The 18,922-nt window shown below is 37.9% G+C and overlaps 1 protein-coding gene across 6 annotated transcripts in view; it reads left to right on the top strand.

Annotated features, from left to right (window-relative positions):
* Positions 1–17,074, top strand: part of UAP1 (UDP-N-acetylglucosamine pyrophosphorylase 1) — a 33,430-nt gene extending 16,356 nt beyond the window's left edge. For 3 of the 6 annotated variants that reach the window (XM_065946608.1, XM_065946575.1, XM_065946585.1), the window contains 8 exons: positions 1,058–1,233; positions 2,918–3,090; positions 8,472–8,665; positions 9,743–9,883; positions 10,534–10,722; positions 11,862–11,912; positions 15,443–15,509; positions 16,503–17,074. In XM_065946608.1, coding sequence (XP_065802680.1) covers positions 1,058–1,233; positions 2,918–3,090; positions 8,472–8,665; positions 9,743–9,883; positions 10,534–10,722; positions 11,862–11,912; positions 15,443–15,509; positions 16,503–16,595 — 1,084 coding nt within the window. In that variant the 3' untranslated portion in view covers positions 16,596–17,074. The remainder of the gene's footprint in view (positions 1–1,057; positions 1,234–2,917; positions 3,091–8,471; positions 8,666–9,742; positions 9,884–10,533; positions 10,723–11,861; positions 11,913–15,442; positions 15,510–16,502) is intronic. The other 3 variants (XM_065946614.1, XM_065946601.1, XM_065946593.1) reach the window with 2 other exon arrangements.
* The last annotated feature ends 1,848 nt before the right edge of the window (positions 17,075–18,922 follow it).

The following is an 18,922-nucleotide window of genomic DNA, read 5'->3' as shown; positions in this document are numbered from 1 at the left end:
GTTTTAAGTGGCCAAAATTCTACTTACAAGCCTTACTCTCCCACGTTCATGTTGGATTTTCTTCTCTTTCTTTCTCCTCACAACTCAGAAATTTTCTTACATGGAACAGTTTAGTCCCTTTTCATTTGAATCATGATGCCCAAAGTTTTTGTGCCCAGAGTTCAAATATCCAGGATAATTTGTTAATCAGGCAGATACTGACTGTCCTGGGGAATTTTACAGTTTTCTTCATTTTTGCATTTAACAGGTATTAAGTGAGTACCTGTCTCTAGGTGCCACCAGGGAAGTCCCATTTTTTTCTTGTTTTTTTTTTTTAAATGAGTACCTGCCTCTAGGTGCTGGGAATATATCAGTAACCAGAACAGATAAAAATCCCTACTCACACATAGTTTACGTTTCAGTAAGTAAGGGCAAAAGCTATTGTAGTCACTAATTACAATTTTAAACAGAATTTTTTTCTCTTTTACTACATTGGCATGGGTTGGATTTTTGTGACAACAGACTGTATATTTATACTTTTATGATTGTAAATAAAGGGTGAGCAGAGCCCAGATGTCATTTCAAAATTTTAGTAAAAAGAACCATAAGAGGTAATTAGAATGTATTGCATTTATGCCTTTATCCCTTTTATGAGAATAGGACAGATTTTGACTTAGAATATACTTTTCACAGAGTTCTGAAATGTTTTCTTGAGCCTCTCTGTTGCAGGTTCTCTGTTACAGGAGGTGTGTTTTAATATTGTGTTGCAGAGTTATTTTACAGCTCAAGCAGCAGAACTTTATTAAAATAGGCAGCAGATAGTATACTTCGGAGACATGGGAGCAGGCCAGCCCCCGAGAGGAGGCCACAGATTTAGTTTATACATAAGGATTAATTAAGTTACTAGAAGAAATTCCCATTGGGTAGCAACTAATGCTGCCTTATTCAGGAAAAGGATGAAGGAAGTGAAAACAATAAACAGTGCTCTCAAAAATTTTCTTTGTCTTAGGAAATAAACTTTATTTTGCCCTAATTCACATAGCATTATTGCTTAGAAGATCTGCTTTTCTCTTGCAAGGTATATAATGACCAGTGGCAGAACAATGGAATCTACAAAGGAATTCTTCACAAAGCACAAGTACTTTGGTTTAAAGAAAGAGAATGTAATCTTTTTTCAGCAGGGAATGCTGCCTGCTATGAGTTTTGATGGGAAAATTATTTTGGAAGAGAAGAATAAGGTTTCTATGGCTCCAGGTTTGTAACTGTGCTTACTTAATGGTGAATAGAAATAGACTTAACACAATGCATTGACTTTTTTTTTTTGAAGTATGGTTGATTTACATAGTGTAGGTCATTAAGTTTTTATTTTTTCACTATAGTGATTTTGATGTCAAAAATTAATATTTTGCTTAATATGATTAAATTTGTCAGTGATTTTAAAAAATGGAAATGCCCATGGGTTAAATGAGTATGCTTTTATACTTCCTGTGCTCTTGACAGCAATTTGAGCATCATTCAGAGTATTTATTCTCTTTACTCAGTATTTTATATACAGTATTGTTCATAGCCTCATTATTTATCATAGTGAAAAATTGGAAACCATCTGCTGTTTAAAAAATGAGGCTATGAGGTGAGCCAGAAAGATAAAGAACATTACAGTATACTAACGCATATATGCGGAATTTAGAAAGATGGTAACAATGGCCCTATATGCAGGGCAGAAGAAGAGACGCAGAAGTACGGAACAGACTTTTGAATTCTGTGGGAGAAGGGGAGGGTGGGATGTTTCGACAGAACAGTATGTATATTATCTGTGGTGAAATAGACCACCAGCCCAGGTGGGAGGCATGAGTCAAGTGCTCAGGCCTGTTGGGCTGGGGGGATCCAGAGGAATCGGGTGGAGAGGGAGGTGGGATGGGAGACCGGGATGGGGAATTCGTGTAGCTCTATGGCTGATTCATATCAATGTATGACAAAACCCACTGAAAAATAAAAAAAAAAAAAAAAAAAAATGAGGCTAGATTTTAGTTTGTCTGTAGCATTCATTCTTAAGCAGTATTAAAATAATCATTTGTAGGTATCAAATGACAGTGAAATAGTTTCAGTAAGTTAAGTAAGAGAATGGGAAATACAGAACTCACAGATTCTCATCTGTGTGACTCACTTCTTGGAGAAAAGGGTGAAAGGAAATAAAAAATAGTCTTTACAGTGGTGCTCTGCAGATGTAGACTTTTATTTCATCTCAACTCTTTTTTTTTAACCCCTGATTAATTCTTTTTAATTAATGGAAGAGTTTGCTATTTTTAACTTAGTTTTCTGAAGTTGTCTAATTTTTTTTGTCATCATTTAGGCTATAACTGAGGTTGTTATGGAAGAAGTATATTAAAGCAGTACTAAAAATAGATGGAGAAAGAAGAGGCTTTGACCTGTATTTAGTTTAAATCACCGTAGACCTTCATATTAATCTGCTTTCTTAACAAATTGTTTGGTACAGATGGTCACATATGTTTATTATTGAGGTGTATGAAATTGGCAGTGTTGGGGCTATTAATACAGAGCTAATTTGAATCATGCAAATAAAACTTGAAATGTTATAAAATAATCATTGCCTGATAAAGAATTTTATGTTTCACTGTGTATTATGGGCCAGATTGTTAAAAGAACTGAGTTAAAAGTATGTTCTTCGGGATTGCCTAGTCTTATATTAATAATGTTATTCTCTGTATACTTATGGTAAATTATCTTCAATATCATATAGTATAACTTTTTGATCTCTGAATCCTTACTTATGGATACTCAGTTTTTCTTGGCCCTGTCATGTAAAACTGGTTTTCAGAGATCTTCTGCCCTGTTTAGAAACATTGAACTATCTTTGAGTTACCTTCATGATGAATTTTGGTTTGCTACTAACAGGCAGTTTTTGTTGTTTTTTTTCCAGATGGGAATGGTGGTCTTTATCGGGCTCTTGCAGCCCAGAATATTGTGGAGGATATGGAGCAAAGAGGCATTTGGAGCATCCATGTCTATTGTGTTGACAACATATTAGTAAAAGTGGCAGACCCACGGTTTATTGGATTTTGCATTCAGAAAGGAGCAGACTGTGGAGCAAAGGTAATGCCTTTCTCAACTATAATGAGGTTTTATGTGGCCTTTCTCTTGTCAGTATATATTCTAGGAGTCAAGCTAGACTTTTTAGGGTGATTTGGATGTTTTAAAACCATTCATCTTCTAAAGTAGCTAAATTGTCCCATACCTACTTTTTCTTTAGTTTTGCAGCATTTGATTCTATAAATAATGGTGTATGCTTAGTTCATCACAAGTAAGAGTTTACAATATGTGAGGATGATTTGTAAGTACCTGGGAAAGTGAATGGTCATCACTGGGTCTGGGATGGACTTAATAATTATCAAGTTGTTGGATTCATTAATATCAAGTTTCTCCCTATGGCAAAGGTACTGGAGTAGTAAGTAAAAGAAATATGGTAGAAATAGCACATGAAGACTTCAGCAAGACATTTGACAAGGTAACTCATGATAGTCTTGTGCATTAAGGTGGAAATATGTAGATTGCGTGGAAGGCAAGTTAAGGAGATTAAATAACTGCTTGAGTGCTCACAAACATACGGATACTGAAACAGAGGGAGGTTTGTAATGCTGTATAAGACTGTCCTTGCCATAGAAATTTTTAGCATTTTTTTCTTAGTTGCACAGATGATAATATAAGAGACTTTACTTTGTGACATGAAAGACCTTAATAATACTTTGGGAAGATTTTAAAATGCTAATGTAAATATTACTTTCCTGGAAATCTGTAAAGGTGTCAAGTCTCACTGAATTAAAGTATAACATAATCCTGATCAAAGTCCCAATGAGACTATATGGGGGACATTTGAAAAATTATTGTAAAGTTTAGAAAAAACATGTAAAAATGACCAGGAAAATGTTGAAAAAATGATAGTTAGGAAGGAAGAGTTTTAACAATCTATCAGCTATTAAAATGGGTTGTAAATAAAAAGTAACTAGGAGTGTAGTGCAGAAATCAGAATAGAATGACAGAATAATGGAACAGATAATCAGAAACAAACTTACATATATATAAGAATGTACTGTATACAAAGATGGCATTTCAAATCGTTGCAGGGAAATTAATGGGAAACTGGCTTAAAATAAACTAAGATGTCTCCCTCAGAGCTCATATCAAAATCAATTTCAAATGGATTACAAAATGAAAAACCATAAAGATGTTAGAAGAAAGTTTAAAATAATTTTATTTATTTATTTACTGCAGTTAGTTGATTTACAGTATTGTTGGAATAATTTTATAATCGACATGAAGGGGGCCCTTTCTGCCAAAAGCAAAAGCCACATGTAAGTTTCTGACAAAAGCAAATTAAGCTACATATAAATTTTAAATATATGAATTTAAAAAGAAGTGCTGCACTGTTGGTGGGAATGTAAATTGATACAGCCACTATGGAAGACGGTATGGAGATTCCTTAAAAAACTAGGAATAAAACTACCATATGACCCAGAGGTCCCATTCCTAGGCATATGCCCTTAGGAAACCAAAATTGAAAACGACAGACGTATCCCACTGTTCATTGCAGCACTATTTACAATAGCTAGTACATGGAAGGAAACTAGATGTCCATCGACAAATGAATGGATGAAGAAATTGTGGTACATATACACAATGAATGAAAAGGAACACTTTTGAGTCAGTTCTAGTGAGATGGATGAACCTAGAACCTATTATGCAGAGTGAAATAGGTCAGAAAGAGAAAGATAAATATCATATTCTAACGCATATATACAGAATCTAGAAAAATGGTTCTGAAGAATTTACTTACAGGGCAGCAGTGGAGAAACAGACATAGAGAACAGACTTTGGACATGAGGAGAGGGGAGGAGAGGGCGAGATGGATGAAGAGAGTAAGATGGAAACTTCCATTACCATATGTAAGATAGATAGCCAACGAACGGGAATTTGCTGTATGTCTCAGGAAAGTCAGACAGGGGCTCTGTATCAACCTAGAGGGGTGGGGTGGGGAGGGAGTGGGAGGGAGGTTCAAAAGGTAGGGGATACATGTATACCTATGGCTGATTCATGTTGAGGTTTGACAGAAAACAGCAACATTCTGTAAAGCAATTATCCTTCAATAAAAAAAAATAAATAAAAGAAAAAAAGAAGTGCTACCATAAGAGATGTATCTTTGTTTGGAGATTTTCTGTTATAAAGATGCCATTTCAAAATTAATCTACAAATCTATTGCAAAATCATAGAAGCTGAAGTCTTAATTTTCCAGTATAAGTTTTGAGAGATTAAGCTGATAGACCTAGAAAGACTCCTCCTAACTCTGAAAATTAAGGGTTTAGCTCACTGATTGAAGACCTCTGTCCCTTTCAGTACTGTATGAGTATCTGTGCCCTATTGTGAATAGCTATTGAACTGTAATAGTGCATTGGATTGTAGTTGCCGAGGTTTGCTCCACCTCGGAAGATTCTAGGTTTGGCGTTCAGTCCTCCTGCCTGTTCTGGGGCGGGGCTCAGCTCTGAGTGGTTTCAGGGTGCTCTCCACTTTGGAGAGGAGAAGGGGGAAGAGCAGAAACTGTACTCACCTGTGCCCTGCCAGGGGCGCCCGCTGGTGACCAATAGCAGCCCACAAGTCCTTCTTCAGAACCGCTCTCCCCTCCCCTAACAGGAAGAGTAGGTTAACTTTTTAAAGCTACTAAGCTTTGAAATGAAAACAAAACTGTATTTCTGACTTTGTTCCACATGGTGTCACTCTTCTTTCTAAGACAGAAGCTTAAAGTTTTACTGCTCTGTTCAGCATGTGCGTGCTCAGTCGTGTCTGACTCCTTGTGACCCATGGTCTGTAGCCTGCCAGTCTCCTCTGTCCATGGAGTTTTCTGGGCAAGAGTACTGGAGTGGGATGCCATTTCCTTCTCCAACTCAGCTTCAGAATCAATTTAAATTCTAAATGATCAGAGAATGCTGAACCTGGGAGGGACCTCAGAGATCGTCTGGTCAGCCCCTTTGATCTAGAAATGAACACTTTGAGTTCCAGTACTAAATGCATTCCAGGCTCTAGGTCCATCATCACATTAGCAGAGGCAGAATTAGAAATGTTTCCCAACTCTTAGTTTTAGTATTATATCACTTTAATAAATCAATTCGTTAATTTTGTTTTTGTCGGCAGCTCAAAAAACCTTGAATTGTTTTGCTCACTTTTTTCAATATTCTAATCATACAGGGATGTAAATATAACCATTCTCTTTACACCCCGTGGGTCCTCTAGGACAAATCCATTCTCAGTCTTCCTGCTTGTTCTGTGTCTAGCATAAAATGTAGTGGTCTCTCAATGAATGAATAAATAAATATTCAGATGGAACTGAAATATTAAGAGACTGGTATATGTTAACAAATTTTAGAAATGTTAGAAACCATTTATTTAATCTGTCCTCCCACTCTTTTAATTTAAAAAATCATTGCTGTTAAAATATACTTTAAAAAACACCTAAATTAGGGAGCGATTCATAGAGGGTAGTAAACTTCTTTGCAGAGAATTCATTTTAGTTCTTATTTAATAGTCTCCTGCCGTGGGGAATGAAGCATCTTTAATGAAGTTAGAGCCTTGAGAAAAGACTTAGTGGAGTGCTTTACAGAAGTCCGTAGCTGAGAGAGTAGGAATGATTATTAACTAAAGATAATTTTGTAGAACACTTATGGTAACTTTGAGGTTAAAGTTATTATTTTGAGCTCACCTTTTCAGGACTTAACTTGTAGGAAATCAAGAGACCTCTTAATTCTATGCTGCATATCTTTTCTGTAGAATATAAACTGACTTCCAACTTCATGTACTTTACAAATACTTTCTTTTATAATCTAGACTTTTACAGTATTTGGAGGTTCATAGTTGTTATAAAAGCAAACCTTTCACTGGCAGATTAACACTTGGAAAGTTATGAATATGCTTATTTTTTTTTTCCATGGCTGGTCAGGAGTAGGGTTATATAGAAGTGATTGGAAAACTAACCTCATGTGTGTGTGTGTGTTTTAATGTGGATGGGAGGAATCTATTCCAGATGCCCTGTCTACTGAGACACCCACTGTATAGAATGTGAAGTGAGAGGTGGTGAAGGCTTGATAGACTGGATTTGGAAATAGGCTCATGATTGGTTTGAATCATTCTGCTGTATGTTCTCTCAGTTTTATCCACTTCTGTGGGAGAAGGGTTCTTTTCACTGGATACTGTACCCCTTTCAGGGTGGCAGACAGTGAAACTACACAGCACGCCAGCGCGTTCAGTAGCTCCCCTCCCTGCGCTACACTCAGCGCCTGTATCTCTAATTGCAGTGTAAACGAAGGGCTCAGTAGTGACTTTAGTTGTCTGGAAGGGACTGACTGGCTGTATTTATTTTATGAAATCAGTTGCTGAAGAAAAGCTTTAATTTCGTTGGTATAATTTCATGTATACTTTGGAGAGACTTTTCAAGTTGCGGACAGTTTTTTCAAAATACTCTGGAGTACGTTGAATTGTTAATAGAACAAGGCAAAACAAATATTTTCAAACCTTTTTGATTGATTGATTCTTCTGCTGAATATTCATCTCATCTGAGGCTTGAGTTTTCTATTAGTGCATTACTTAGGGTTCCTTTATAATTTTATTCTAAACACTTAATTTAGGTCAGTGATACATAAATAGGGTGGTGCGGTATCAGAATCACCTGTGGGTTTTTTTTTTAAAAAATTATATACTCTTATGTTTTCCCTCTGATTTTGACTAAACACTTTTCTCTCAGCTCCCTCACCATCCTAGAGCCTTTGCTAGATTATCAAATCACTGGTTTTCAGACTTTAAGAAAGCATAGAATCTCTTACTTCAAATAAAACCAAGCCTGCAAGACATAAATGTGAGTGGACTTTTCTGATTCGAGTTGGAGGGGGAACCCTGTGACCTGCCTGCTCTAACCCTGCTACCATCTAGCCAAGTGCCTGAAAAATAAGGAATTTACTATATTCATGAATGAAAATGAAAGCAACACTGTTTTCAAATGAAATAATGACTTGTGCAATATAAAATGAGAGGCAAAATGCCTTACTTCTTTTGTCTTGTGAATCTCAGAGAGATTTTGTTTCATTTATTCTCAAAGTAGTTGAGTGTGACTGAGGATCTATTCAATAGTGAAAATATATTAGATGGGGGGATGTAGTTATTCACAGTCCGGTGTGATTTCTTCTGGACCCTGTGTGTGTGATGGAATTTCTACTCTGCAGTTAGTTGATAAATAGGAGGGAAATAATTTACCTCTTTCTAGTTGAAAAGTAGTCTATCAAATATAAAGATAGATGATTATCTAAAGATTCCTCTTGGTTTTATACCTTAAAGATAAAGTAAGCAGGATTGTAAACATGATCTTGGAAAATAACAGATCTCCAGCATAGCACCTGATCAGATTTCTTTCTCTACTGTTTTCTTCCTTTGGTGGGTAGGTGGTGGAGAAAACAAACCCTACAGAACCAGTTGGAGTGGTTTGCAGAGTGGATGGAGTATACCAGGTGGTGGAGTATAGTGAGATTTCTCTGGCAACAGCTCAGAAACGAAGCTCAGATGGACGACTGCTGTTCAACGCTGGCAACATTGCCAACCATTTCTTCACCGTACCGTTTCTGAGAGATGTTGTCAAGTATGGGCAAGCTGGGGGCTTTTAAAAACTTTATGTATTGTTAATCAGAAGCTAAGTCACCTGAGAAGTAGGAAGAAACTTCAGATCCACAATTCATCTTCCTTCCTGAGGCTCTCCTTTATCAGATAGAAGTTTACTTGACACTGTGGTTGTTTTTAGTAAGCTCTATCACCAGGTGCAAATTTGTAGTAGCCCATTCTCCTTTTGCATCAACTGGAGTCCAAAGCACTTCTCCCTTTTCTTCTCCTTCCCTCTAACTGTGCTCAGTTCTGGTGAAGTAGTGAGTAAGAAAGGCAACATCCTCTCTCTCTACAACTGGAAACCTCAAAAGATACACATACCTACCCTTCATCTGCTGAATCAGAATTCCTGAAGGTTGATGTAGACATCCGTATTTTTTAAAAAGCTGCCCACTCAATTTAATTTAACTGGTTCTCTGACTAGCATTTAGGAACTAGTAGATTGGAAAGTAAAGAAAAAAGAGCTTGAGACCAAGCATGGAAATCAGCATAGTGGTGTCAGCTAATAATAAAGAGTTGTTTTATCCCACCAGATTTTTAAATGAAGGACCTTCTCAATATCTGACTCTTCACTCGATTGCTTTTCGGATCAAGATGACTGCCTACTGTTTAAAAAGTTACTAAGCTTTACCTTACAATTTCAGCCCCAGTTCCAAAATACTTCCTGCTGGGCTTTTCGTGGCTGTGTTACTAATTCACCCATAGTAACTGTAAATACTCATCTTTCCATCTTAACACCTGACAGGATCCCAGTTGGGAAAATCAGGGCTGAGAGTGGAACATTTTTATATAAGACATGGAAATTACGGGAGAGACCTTGTTAGGAACTGTGTGTGTATTTTTTTTTATTGTAGAGATCATTTGATTTTTTAAAGAAATGAATAGGGAAATCTGTTTATTTAATATTTAAATATGAACTGAAATTTAATGAATGCCCTTCCCTTTGAAAGTCTTAGTATTTGTTGATGCATTAGCTTCTGAGTGTGATTATTAGATTCTTTGGCATTTTAAATTTGGAAAGTGATTGTCTTGTTTTTTTCTTTTTTTCCCTCCATAGTATTTATGAACCTCAGTTGCAGCACCATGTGGCTCAAAAGAAGATTCCATTTGTGGATTCCCAGGGGCAGTTAATTAAGCCAGACAAACCAAATGGAATAAAGATGGAAAAATTTGTCTTTGATATCTTCCAGTTTGCAAAGTACGTTTTGAATAGCATCAGTAAGATTAAGTATGTCTTGAGATGTTGCTTTTTGCTCTTCTAGGCAGGACACTGTTTTCAGAAAACAGTTGACAGCAGGTATGTCAGGCATGGCGTTTTCACTGTGAGTATATAGTTTAGATTCATTATCATTCTCTGGTATGAAACCACCAAGGCAAGAATATGGTTTGAGTTGCCTGTGAATGCTTTTTAAAAAATTTCAATTATTGTATTATCTGGCTCTCCTGAAAAATTGTTAAAGTCTCTTATTTTGGCTGAGAGATAAAAAAGATTGAGATAGAGAATTGGCGCATTTTGTGGTTAGGCCTTTATTGGCCTATGAGTAAATGTTTTAGTGAGCATGCTTTTAATTTATGATTGCTGTCTGTTCTATTGATTAAAGATCACATTAACTTGAGATTTGTGTCATATATATATTGTTGGGGAAGGATTTCTCATTTTGTGTGAAGAAGATAATTCCAAATTTATTTCATCCAAGAATGAACATTATTTATTTCAGCATTCATTTGAAATTGCAGTAAGAGAGGCTGTAATTGACTACCAAAGGCTCAGCTATGTGGAGAAACGTCAGAAGCTGTGTATGCAGTTTTACTTCATAATAAAGCAGTGTTTGTATGGTTCCACTCTAGGAAGTTTGTGGTATATGAAGTATTACGGGAAGATGAGTTTTCCCCGCTAAAGAATGCAGACAGTCAGAATGGGAAGGACAACCCTACGACTGCAAGGCATGCTTTGATGTCCCTCCATCATTGCTGGGTCCTCAACGCAGGGGGCCACTTCATAGATGAAAACGGCTCTCGCCTCCCAGCAATTCCCCGGTAGGTTGCTATCTTTGCTTCTTGGTGTGGCTGCCTCCTGTACTTGTCCTCTTGGGCTTCTTTCTCCTCTATGTCTGATGTATTCCTAGAACTTTTAAAAGAGCTGAATATTGTTGTGGCAGTTCATGATGTGAAGTAATGAAGGCTTGGCCCCTTACAGAGAGAGCAGTAGCTTTACTTCCCCTGAAAGAGGAACCTTCTAAAGCTTTTGTTGTTTTGGATGCCGCTCTACCATGTCCATGAAATGACTCCTACTGAAGAATGGTCAGAAGGTAGTTCTTTTGGTATGCCACGGGGTTAAAGACCATCAGCAGCCACTGTGCCACAGGGAAAGAGGATTGATTATTGCTGCCCATATATCTGTGGCCTCAAGTGTTATCTACGAACCCCCCACTCCAAAAGACCTGGCACCCACAGGCTGCCTCTGAGACATACGCATACTTCAGTTCTCCCTGTGGCATTTTAAGATTGCAGAGGGAGGTGCCAGGAAGGAATGTGCATGCTACTTATATTCACTGATACTCAAACTGTTGAAATGTTTAGGATTTTAGAAGTTTAAAAAAAAAAAAAAGATCTTTGGAGCTATTCAAATATGAGATAAAATGCTTTTCAGCTGTCTTATATTTTATGATAAAACCTCCCTTGATACTTACAATTCCCCCTTTCTAAATTATTTGATGTTTCTATACTTTTGTCAAAAACGTTTTGCTATGTAATATATAATTCTTAAGGGATAAAAAGACTGTATGCACAAAGTGCTAGAATGCCTTGTTAAATGTTCGAACATTGGGTATTGGAACTTACTGGGTAAGTTATAAACAACTGTCTTTATTAAGAAGGAGCAGTGCTTGACTGTCTCAGTCCAAGGCCACTTTCAGGCTCTGTCTTGTCAACAAGCTAGCTCTGTGGCATGTCAGATGGTCCTCATGCTTCATCTTTGACCACTGAGGGTTTTTTTTTGTTGTTGTTGTTGTTGTGGGCTTTTTTGTTTGTTTGTTTTGCCCCCTCAGATCTCCTTTGCCAAGTTTATAATTTACCGTGAATACATGCCTTTCAGTCAAGTATATTTTGCAGTTCCACTTCATTTTTATTGTTTGGTTTGTTTCCATTCCCATTAATGCTTATTTATTCCTACATAGCAGTGCTACACATGGAAAGTCAGAGGCCATCACAGCTGATGTCAATCACAAGTAAATATGCCAGCCTGCCTGCAGTGCATGGTGGTGGGGCTGTGCTTCCCTCCGTACTAACTGGCGGCGTAGTTTAGTGCTCTCTGCCTTTCGGTGGTCTGGGGTGAAGGGCTGAAGCTGTGGTGGGGTTACTGCTTCCTTGGTGGCAGGTCTGTCTGGATGGCACTAACCCAGAATCTCAGTGCATGCTAGAAAGGGGGAGCATGCTTTTCTAAAGACTCTCACCATAGGTATTTGAGCCTGTACTGACAAGTTCACAAGGGAAAGATAAAATCTAAAGCAGGTTACAGGCCAGGAAGAACAAATGTGGGTCCGAGTACCCTTTTTAGCATAAGCGTCAGCTGGGTAAAAATGATATTCTATGGATGTGTCTTATAGAATTAGATATCTGCTCTCAGTACAAAGGCTAACTGCTCCTGACGTATTGGATGGCTCTTAATGTGGAGAAAACTGTTCTTTTGATTTAGTTTCATAGTAACTGCTCCATTTTTGGTATCTCTGTGTTTATTTTAGTCAGTTATTATCCTGCTCCTAAAGAAAGTACCTTTTTGTCTTAACAGTTGAGAATTTTTAGCTAGGAGTAGCATATTCCTTCTCTTACTTGGGTACTGATGAAGTTTGAAAAAGTCATTATCTTTATAGCCAGAGAGACAGCTTGATATCCTTATTACACTTTGAAAGTTATTGGGTTTAGTTTGAATTTTAAATATTTAGGATAATGTGGGACATGTGTACAGAGCCAAGGATCTGGAGATGGCGTTTATCTCAGAAATAGAGTAGCAGGGATGTCCATTTCATTGCTGTGTTTTATCCTGCCTGTGCCACTCATCCTGACCCTGCAGAGACAAGTCCCTGTGAGTGTCAGCTGCTTCCGGGACGTGGCCCTGGATGTAAGGAAGTAGACTCAAAGCTGGCTAGTTCTTAGAGCAGCGTAGGTGACTGTTGCCCCTAGTGCCATGGCAGCTGGGACGTAGAGCCTTTTGTCATTTTCTGTCCCATCCATCATATTTAACATGTGGAAGCAAGCTGCTTTTACAATTTGAAAAAATAAAGTTTTGATCCTGAATTTCCTTTTCATTGAAACACAGCTTTCAATCTGTTAAGTCAGATAACTGCTTAAGTATATAGCTGAAAACAACATGCAGCTATCTCAGCTAAGATACAAAATGTTTTAAACATTATTTATTTCTTGTTTGAGTTCTTTTATTTCACACTCCCTCACCCTCATTTACTTCATTTGTAGTCATTTCTTGAATAGTTAAACTGAAATAAAAGTTTGCCCCAAAATGAGATCATGGACTTAGAAATAGGTCTTCCTAAATTCTTAGCACTAAAGGATACCCTCAAAGAATGGAAAAAGATTATTTAAAAATGAGGGATGAAAGGGAAGTATTTTTTATAAAAGTGGGAAGAAGCGGCTCGGAGGTATTCTGAAAGAAGGGAAGCCAAGATGCTAAATTTTGACAAAATGAAATTATTTTTATTTTTCACCTTAACACCTGCTCCGCAGTGTTAGCTAACAAAACTAAAGAAGAGAGGACAACTAATTTGCCTATCCCCTGAGATTTTACAATTGGTAATGGTAGCTCCTGTCTTCTTCTCTCTGGCATCCAACTTGCTGAGTTTTGTGGGGGATACCTGTGGTATGGAAGGGAAGTTACATTCAAGTTGGTTATGTGTTCCTTGGGTTCAAAAACACCTTCAGTTAATTATTGGCACACCAAATCCTTTAGGGGTTCAGGTGGGACTGGGCTATATACATCTTATCAATGGAATGGGCCATCATTTTCCCATCTGGTTTTATGTGACTCCAAGCTGTCCCCAGAGGGTCTGGACCTCTTGAGCTCTTTTGATACAATCTGACACAGCTACATCTTAGACTGCAGACACAAGTGCTCCATTTCTTAATTCATCTTTTACTTGAATTAGTCTCCCATCTGTCTACCCTCATAGTTCATTTGTTCATTCAGCCAACATGCATTTGCAGGCCTGCACACAGACCTTCAGGTACTGAAACCCCAGGGGCTGAAGTAGCATACATAAGAGAAATTAGTCATTTCTTACAGCCTCCTGGGAGATTGAAGATGCACATACATTAAAGTTAAGTAAATCATCAGACAGTGATGTTGTTTATGTGTTAAATGTGTGGTATAAATAGTAATTACCCTAGGAGTCATGTGACTTACCACATGTCTAATAAATTTATTTATTTGTTTTTATAAATAAATGAATGAGAACAATTACTGTAAAATGCAGTGGTCAAAGGAAAGTTGGGGCTTGAGTTAAGTCTTGGAGGGTGGGTATGATTTGAATAGTTAAAGGGACCATAGTTGAGAATGGCTTGCAGTAATCTAAAGTGCCTGTGTCTGGTCTGGTTTGACTGCGAAGTAGCAGGCAAGTGAGTTGGAGTAGGGTATAGAGTGCCTGGAAGGCTCACTAAATGGTTGTTTGGAGAAAGATTGGGTGTGGCTGACCTCAGAAGGTCTCTGATTTTATTGACCCCACCAAAGCGTCAGACTTGCATATTTGGTGAAACAAAGGAGGGCTAGCTAATGGTTTGAGGCTGCAAAAGGCTAGATTTTTTGTGTGCCCTGTATCTTACTGGTAAAATTCTCAAAATGGTGAAAAATCTCGAGGTTAGTGACTTTAGGAATATTAAAAGCACTCTTAATTGATTTTTGTGTTATGTAACTTAGGAACTCAGTATTGCAAGTGGATGTAAATGTTAGAATGTGATCTAGAGGAAGCAAGTGGTGACTTCAACTTTGCCTTAACTGGGGTGCAGTGAAGGAACTTTGGTCCTTGAAACACTGAATAAGTCAGCTCAGCTAATCTAGGAGATGTGGGCTGTACTGGGAGATAATCTAACTCACCTTTTAGTCCAATTAGAATTTTCTGCAGTGAAGGAAATATGTTCTATGTCTGTGCTGTCCAGTTTGGTAGTCGCTAGCTGTTCATGGCTACTGAGCACTTGAAATGTGATTATTATGAATGAGAGACTGAATTTTGAATTAATTTTTAAAATTTTAATTAGTCCAAGTTTAAATAACAATATGTGGCTAGTGGTTGTTGTATTGGACAGGGTAGCTTTAGAATGCTGGTCAACATTAGCACCTAACATGCGAGGTTGTGACAAGGATTAAAATGAGATCTGAAGGATTCAAATTGTCTAGCCGTGAGCCTGGAATACAGTGTATACTCAACAAATAGTCCTTTCTTTATGGAATTAAAATTTGTAAATGATAAAAGACAGTGTGTACATTAAGGGATAAGTATATCAGGGTTGGTGAGGTACTGTGGAGAGCCCCCGCTGATTACTGGCACATAGCCCAAGCAGTGCCCTTTGAACCATGATGAGTTTGTGTTAACTTACTCCCCAGGAAGTTTAGTGATCATGAGGGTAGGAGCTACTCTAATTGTTTAGAATTTTGTTACCTGCAGGCTTCTCAGAGGGAAGTTACAATATGTATTTTCACTCTGGCAAGCAATATGGGAAGCAGAATCTTTAACATGTCTGGTTGTTTTCTTAGCTTGAAGGATGCCAATGATGTGCCAATCCAGTGTGAAATCTCTCCTCTTATCTCCTATGCTGGAGAAGTAAGTCTGCTTTGTTCTTTTCCCTATTCTTTTAAAAGTAGGATTGTGATGTTTTATGATGAAGTAGAGTTGTCCTTAGGCTTCCATGGTAGCTCAGCTGATAAAGAATCCACCTACAATGCAGGAGACCCGGGTTCGATCCCCTGGAGGAGGGCATGGCAACCCACTCCAGAATTCTTGCCTGGAGAATCCCATGGACGGGGGAGCCTGGTGGGCTCCAGTCCTTGGGGTCCCAAAGAGTCAGACACGACTGAGCGACTAAGCACAGCACAGAGCTGTCCTTGGAGAAGATACAGCATTTTCCAGTGGGTGTCCCCTGAGGAGCTCATCCTGAGAGTGAGAAGCCTCTCAGGAAATTCCCGATAAGGCTTTGTACCAGTGCCTTAGTTGCCATGAACAGAATGTTTAACGTTTAGTTCATTTTTACCTGTACATCGAAATGCAGGGGTCTTTTAAAAATAAACCTTACTTTTTATGTAAATATTCTGGCTTTTTTCAGTGCAATATAATTTTTTTAAAATTTTTTTCAGTGGGTCTACTTTGTTCATATGCTTACTACTTTCACTTTTAAGACCAGGGGATGTAGGGGTCCTTTTATTCTAATATGTACTGTTTTTTTTGTTTTGTTTTGTTTTTCTGGAGATCCTTGTCAGCTTGCTTAGTTCTAGCATCAGAAATAGCCACCTTGCTTAGAATGTTAACTGTTGGGTGATGATTATAGGAAGAATGACTGTCATCTTATTAACTTTAAATATTATGTTATAATCAGAATGCTTTTCCTTCTTTTTGCTGTTTGGTTTATGCTTCCATAAGTAGGCCATTAAACCCAGTTTTAAAAGTAAACTAGAGTTTTTTTATTGACTTTTAAATTTCTGTATCTCAACCAACTTTGAGCATTCATGCTTTATGTCATTATTATAGCCACTAAGTCTAGCACTGTGTGACGTGTTGATCCGTTTTCTAACTATGTTTTTATTTCGACCCTCCTTTTAGGGACTAGAAAGTTATGTGGCAGATAAAGAATTCCATGCACCTTTAATCATTGACGAGAATGGAGTCCATGAGCTGGTGAAGAATGGCTTATGAGCCAGATACTGAATAAGTCCCACCACGATAAGAGTAGCTTTCGTTTTTGATAGACTAACTGTGAACCTCCAGCAGCTCCTGGAATACTCATGTTCACATACACACAGCTTTCCCTTTGCTTGTTCAGCCTTGTAACTACTACATATTCCGTAAGATCCAGGTGACTGAACTTCAGAAAGCATTTTTATGATTCACAGCTGATGGAAGATATTATTTATATTTTTCAGTTGCATTTTTTCCAAGCTAAGGAAAACATTGGCTATCTTGGATGTTTCTTACAACTTAAGTATAGTCATGGTGTTCAACATCACTTTACTTGAAAGCATTTGTTTTGAAGTTGTACATAGTAATAATATGTCATTGTACATGTTGAAAGGTTTCTATGGTACTAAAAGTTCGTTTTATTTTATCAAAAATTAAATTTTTTTAAGAAAATAATTGGACAGTAAAATAAACTTTTCTTCTTGTCTCAAGTGTCATTTGTACTATGAAGAAATTATTCCATTGGGAAAGTCTGAAACGTTGGAGAAACTTTGAGATAGTACAAGAAAAACCAATTTAATACTGCTGTTGCACTCTTCCAGCTTTTTATTGATTATCAAACTTTGGACTTTATCCTCCTATCACTTTATAATAGTAGCCCTCAGCCAAAGATGGCTTTGCCCTTCTCCAGGACATATTTGGCAGTGTCCTGAGACATTTTTTGTTATCATAACTGGGAGGTTGGAATGGTTGTACTGGCATCTAATGAATAGAGATCAGGAATATTCCTACCTATCTTACGATGCACAGGACAACCCCAATAAACAAGAATTAATCTGGCTCAAACTGTAAAGGTTGAAAAACCTTGTTTCATATCACTGCTTTATTCTCTTGCTCAAATATTTGGTGACACTTGGAATTTCAAAAGATTGTAATATTTGCATTTCCTCAGCAACTTAATCACTAACATCCAGGTTTTTGGTTGGTTGGTTTGCTTTCAGCTAGAGGATTAAAGGGCTTCCATGGTGGCTTAGGATCAGCCTGCAATGCGGGAGACCTGGAATTGATCCCTGGGTTGGGAAGATCCCCTGGAGGAGGGCATGGCAGTATTCTTGCCTGGAGAATCCCCATGTGCAGAGGAGCCTGGTGGGCTACAGTCCATGGGGTTGCAAAGAGTTGGACATGACTGAGCTGTCAACTAAGCACAGAGGATTAAAAAGAGAAAGGCGGTTCTTTAAATATAGGCCATAGGTCACTGGATATTAGTAAGGGTCCTCTATGGTCAACGCTGAAATCAGATTAATTATATTCTTTGCAACCAAATATGGAGAAGCTCTATACAGTCAGCAAAAACAAGACCTGGAGCTGACTGTGGCTTGGATCATGAACTCCTTATTGCCAAATTCAGACTTAAACTGAAGAAAGTAGGGAAAACCACTAGACCATTCAGGTATGACCTAAATCAAATCACTTACAACTGTACAGTGGAAGTGAGAAATAGATTTAAGGGGCTAGATCTGATAAAGAGCCTGATGAACTATGGACAGAGGTTCATGACATTTTACAGGAAACAGGGATCAAGACCTTCCCCATGGAAAAGAAATGCAAAAATGCAAAATGATTGTCTGAGGAGGGCTTACAAATAGCTGTGAAAAGAAGAGAAGCGAAAGCAAAGGGGAAAAGGAAAGATATTCCCATCTGAATGTAGAGTTCCAAAGAATAGCCAGGAGAGAGAAGAAAGCCTTCCTCAGCAATCAGTGCAAAGAAATAGAGGAAAACAACAGAATAGGAAAGACTAGAGATCTCTTCAAGAAAATTAGAGATATCAAGGGAACATTTCAGGCAAAGATGGGTTCGATAAAGGACAGATATGGTAGGGACCTAACAGAAGCAGGAGATATTAAAAGAGGTGGCAAGAATACACAGAAGAACTGTACAAAAAAGATCTTCATGACCCAGATAATCACGATGGTATGATCACTCACCTAGAGCCAGACATCCTGAAATGTGAAGTCAAGTGGGCCTTATAAAGCATCACTAGGAACAAAACTAGTGGAGGTGATGGAATTCTAGTTGAGCTATTTCAAATCCTGAAAGATGATGCTGTGAAAGTGCTGCACTCAGTATGCCAGCAAATTTGGAAAACTCAGCAGTGGCCACAGGACTGGAAAAGGTCCGTTTTCATTCCAATCCCAAAGAAAGGCAATCCTAAAGAATGCTCAAACTACCGCACAATTGCACTCATCTCACACGCTAATAAAGTAATGATCAAAATTCTCCAAGCCAGGCTTCAGCAATATGTGAACCGAGAACTTCCAGATGTTCAAGGTAGTTTTAGAAAAGGC

Source organism: Muntiacus reevesi, chromosome 1 (assembly GCF_963930625.1).
Source record: "Muntiacus reevesi chromosome 1, mMunRee1.1, whole genome shotgun sequence".
Lineage (NCBI taxonomy): Eukaryota > Metazoa > Chordata > Mammalia > Artiodactyla > Cervidae > Muntiacus > Muntiacus reevesi.
The sequence above is the reverse complement of the archived record's forward strand: the minus strand, read 5'-3'. Positions and strand labels throughout refer to the sequence as shown.